Genomic DNA, 4,723 nt, shown 5'->3' on the forward strand with positions numbered 1-4,723 from the left:
ACATTTTTGGCTAATTTTTGGCAGTTAATTATTTGTCGGCTAATTGTTAACCACTGACAAACAATTAGCAAGGGGATCCAAACATGGCCTAAAAATGTCATCCTAGAACCTAGTTAGGCCTTGTTCGTTTGTGCAGGAATAAGCCAGGAATCATTCCAATTGACCAAAACTTATATAAATTAGAGAAACAAATCAGATAGGAATCGTTCCATGCCTCGATTCAGGAAAAAACGAACTGTCCCTTAGGACTTGTTCGTTTATGTCGGATTGCATCCGTAATCGTTCCAGCTAATCAAAGTTTATATAAATTAGAGAAGCAATCCGGTTATGAATCGTTCCGACCCACCAATCCGGCACAAACGAACAAGGCCTTAGCTGTATCCAACAATATGGGTGAGCTATATATGAACGTGTGGAGAAGGAAGCACGAAAAGGATAAGTTGCTGCCATAGCGACTCCCACAAGTTGACCACTAGTAGCATCCATTCGGAATAAGTATGTTGTTTTAGATTGAGATAAGTGCATATTACCAAGATCTAGAAATTTATTTATTTATTTTAAAAAGGAATGCACACGGAAACAAACATCCTAGATTCATGCTATCATTTCCATCGATTGCGACATGGCACTAGCAGTAGCAGACGCATGAGTCAACAAATCTGAACAACAGAACAAGCATCGAATTGAACACTTCCTGTGAACCCCTACCATAAACTGGTCCCGTTCCTATCCACCGAATTTAACCCTTTTTAGCAGGGAACACTGGCCAGCGGCACCCAATACATCAGATCAGAGCAGCTTGCCAACATAGGGTACCCATAAACGCAACAGCAGCAGCCAGGCAGGCGAGAGAAAAGAGAACTCCTGGAGCCATAGGTGTGGGCGTGTGGCTAGCATAGCTGTAGGTCATCCTTCTTGCTTGGCAATGAGCGAGCAAGACGGGCAGCACGTCGCGGCAAGCACGCCGGACACGGCCATCGAGTCCTTCTCACAGCTCCCCTTCGTCCGCCCCAAGCCCCCGCAGCCGGCGTCCACGTCCAGTGCCTCGTCGATCCGACTGTTCGGCTTCAAGGTCCCACCCGACGCCGCCGCCACGTCCTCGTCCACAGGAACCAGCGATGCTACCGCAGCCAGCGCCACCGTAGCGGGCCAGGCGGCGGTGTCGGGTGCCGGTGCAGGCGATGGCGGCGGCGGAGGGCGCAAGTTCGAGTGCCACTACTGCCGCCGGAACTTCCCGACGTCGCAGGCGCTGGGCGGGCACCAGAACGCGCACAAGCGGGAGCGGCAGCACGCGAAGCGCGCGCAGTGCCAGAGCGCGATGGCCATGCATCACGCCCACCACTACCCTGACCACACCCACGCGTACCCCGCCTTCACCAGCTACCACCACCAGTTCGGCATGGCGCGCTACGAGCCCCCGCCGCACTACCCCTCGTGGTCCAGCCACCTCCCGCACGCCGCTCCGCCTTTGGTGCCCAGATACTACGGCGGGTCCGGCTCCCTGTCGCAGCCTATCAACGGCAGCCCCGTCCCGGCTGCCGCTCTCTGGCGGGTCCCGGCGGCCGTTAGCGTGGCCGCGCCACTTGTGCGCCAAGAGCGGCCGACGCCACTGTCCTTGTGCGGACATGACGAGGAGGCATTGACAGGAGCGAGAAGAGGGGATATATCAGCAGATGCAGGACAGGGAGGCTCGCGTTCTTCTTCCACCTCGTCATCTACATCGTCGCGGCATCAACCCCGCCGGGCAGGTGCTGCTGAAAACAGAGAGAACGTGAGTCTGGATCTCACTTTGTAGACTGAGAAATGGGTGTTATCATTATAGCGGGTAATTCGTGCACACTGAGAAAGCTATTATTCTCTAGCTCTTGAATTTGTTTAGGCAGCGGCATTTTCCGTTGAGAGATTCATTTGTTGGATTTTGTCTAATTCTTGGCTTTCAATTTCTTTGTGAAAAATGTGAGACAAATGGGAGAAAAGAAAAACTTGGGACCGATCGAGCGTGCAAAAGGACTGCTGCCATCTTTTCCTTCACCACTTGAAGGATTTATGTTGGTGCAGCATAATCTGGTCCCAAGTTAAAATACAAGAGGAGGGATTGCGTGGCGAGCCAGCTACAAAAATTTAGCAACTCAAAATAGAGATGAAACCCAATAGAAAATCGTTGGGCGTAAACTCTTAACGATGCGCCATATCAGAACCCGGTTATGGTGTTAAATGGGGAAGGGCTGGGACACCACCCCCTTGGTGACGCGTCATGTCATGATCTGGATGCGGTGTCAAGTGAGCAAGGATCGGGTCGCTGCTTCCTTTCCGATTGTCCCTCCTCTTACCCTCCCACCAAAGTTTTAGTTGATCGCCTGGTTTGCCTTTTGTAGCGTCTTTTCATGCGGACGGTAGCTAGGGCGGAGGCGTTGCTGTCCACCTAGCGGGAGGCAGAGCAGCTGCATGCGAGAACTGCTTGTTCTGAGGTGAAGGAGCGCGAGCTTGCAGAGCTTCGTTCCAAGGCCGAGTGGCTCAAAGGCGAAGCAACCTGCTTGCGCTCGGAGTGCGATGATGCTCGGGGCGACGCCGAACATGAAAGCTCTCTTGTGGGTTTTGGTGGTTTGGATGATAACTCAATTAAAGGATTGACATGTGTATTGGGTGTTGAATAGGTGCTTAGTGTAAAGCTTGTAAAGTTCAACACAAGTATTCAAGAGTGATGGTCCAAAGGATGAGTTGATTATGGTTGTGTTCATATCTTGGAGACAGCTGATCCAGCCAAGGATGGAAGCAAGAAGAGCTTCGAGGTAACGAGAGCATGGGAGAAGGTCGAGGAGGCCGAGGAAACCAAAGCCAGGGGTGAAGAAGAAGACTAGCAAAGTCAAGGTTGATCTAGTTGAGAAGAGCTATGGTGCATCGAGGATCACTACTTAAGAACGTGACTTACAGCAATGAGGTAACATATGTAGTTATGTGGTGTAAGTAATATGGCTTAAGATGCAGAGCAAGGTCCACAAGGAGTAGTGTCAAAGCCAGAAAATGTAAGCAGCACAAAAGAGCTAAGTTCATTCTGACCTTTTGTTTTGGTTGTTCCTGTGTTTGAATATGTTCTGTGTGACCTTTGCAGTATGTTGGAGCTCATAAATGGCAAACTAGATCAAGTCATGGAGACTTGGAGTTTTGGAGTCCAACATCGACTTCAAACAGCCTAGAAGGAGCAAAATGGTGAAGAAGGTTAAGTACACAACTTTGAGTGTTCAAATATGTTGCATACACCTTCTACTATGCGTATGACACTTTGGTTTTTTTCTCTCTAACCATATTTATAGAGAAAGTATCTTTGGAGCTCTATTTAAGGTGAAACAAAAAGCTGGGAGAAGATTTAAAGAGAGGTAATTTCCCGGGACTTAGTCAATTAGTTTGTACACTAAATGTGTTTGTCTAAGTCACAGGAAGGTCCTCTCAAAAGTTGAAGTCAAAAGGAGAAAGAAACAAGGAAAGCACATAAGTGTGTTGCTGATTGGGTAGCACACCGAACAATCTGGTGCCCTCTACCTAGTCTCGGGTGTCTCTGCTAAAAATGTCAGACAGTATGGGCCATGCATCATACAGTTTAGACCCTCCAACGACTATCTTCAAACGGCTACTCGAAGGCAACGACTAGCTGGTGCACCAGACAGTCCGGTGCTGGTCAATCATTGGTGTCAGGCTGCCGGTGGTGTGCCACCGGACACCGAACAGTCTGGTGCACCCGCAGTAGTGGCAATTTTTCCAAGATTTGGATCTTCTTTGAATGGAAAGGGGCAACAACTAGGGGATCCTTTGGGGTTATAAAAGGGACCCCTATGCGCCCATATTGAACACACGAGTGCAGCAAACAAGTCCATAAATCAAGTAATCAAATTATTTCTCTCACTCTCTTGTGTATGTCTCTAGTTTGTGTAGAGGCGAAGTTATAAGCCCTTAGGGAGTGGGGAAGTGCCGCTAGAACAAGAGCAAAATCTTGAGCAAGGTTTTACTCTGCCGGAGCACTGTCAAAAGATTGTAAGCAGTCACGACATCATTGTAACCATCATCAACATAGTGGAGGCTATATCTATCACATTGACAGACATGAGCAAATGGAGGAAGGAGTTGAAATAGACTCCAAGCCAAGGTGTGGCTAACTCCAACGAGGACTAGGCAAGCATTTCAAACTTGGCTGAACCTCGGAATAAATCTTTATGACCATGTGCTCTGCTCCGTGTTGTGTGCTATGTTTATATATTGTTTGTTTGTATACTTGCACTTCAATACTTATCTGTGGTATAAGTTGTCTTTGAAGTGTGGGGTATCTTGAGACAGGAACTTCATTTCTGTTGTGACCTACTCGAAGTGTCTTTCATTCCACTACGATCCAATCTTCGAATAGAGTAATATTTCTAAGTTTTCGGATTATTTTTTTATTTTCCTATTCACCCCCTCTAAACGATATCTAGATCATGTTCCCAGACAAAGGGAACTTTCAATTGGAATCGAAGCTAGGCTCTCCATCGTTGCTTAGCCGTCTGGAGATGACGATGTTTGTTGATCCTGATTTGAGACAAATTTTTAGAAGTACTTTTCACTCTGATAATAGTAAAAAATACTTCTAAGGAAGAACTAAGATGTTTATCTCTCAATCACCATCATCGTGCTTGCAATATCTTAGCTGACTCTCCGTCTAGAAATGCTTATTTTATGACGATGTTTATTGTTCCTG

The 4,723-nt window shown here is 47.8% G+C and overlaps 1 protein-coding gene across 2 annotated transcripts; it reads left to right on the plus strand.

The window, feature by feature from the left end:
• Window positions 1-710: 710 nt before the first annotated feature.
• On the plus strand, window positions 711-4,229 carry LOC100502517 (uncharacterized). Of its 2 annotated transcripts, XM_035964994.1 has the most exons (4): window positions 711-1,771; window positions 2,376-3,023; window positions 3,110-3,216; window positions 3,312-4,229. In XM_035964994.1, the coding sequence occupies exons 1-2, from the start codon at window positions 926-928 to the stop codon at window positions 2,424-2,426; spliced, it is 897 nt and encodes a 298-aa protein (XP_035820887.1). In that variant the 5' UTR covers window positions 711-925; the 3' UTR covers window positions 2,427-3,023; window positions 3,110-3,216; window positions 3,312-4,229. The 2 variants fall into 2 exon arrangements, with proteins under 2 accessions (XP_035820887.1, NP_001183924.1); NM_001196995.1 differs by lacking the exons at window positions 3,110-3,216; window positions 3,312-4,229 and having other exon boundaries at window positions 802-1,771; window positions 2,376-2,649.
• Window positions 4,230-4,723: the final 494 nt, after the last annotated feature.

Source organism: Zea mays, chromosome 2 (assembly GCF_902167145.1).
Source record: "Zea mays cultivar B73 chromosome 2, Zm-B73-REFERENCE-NAM-5.0, whole genome shotgun sequence".
NCBI classification, from domain to species: Eukaryota; Viridiplantae; Streptophyta; class Magnoliopsida; order Poales; family Poaceae; genus Zea; species Zea mays.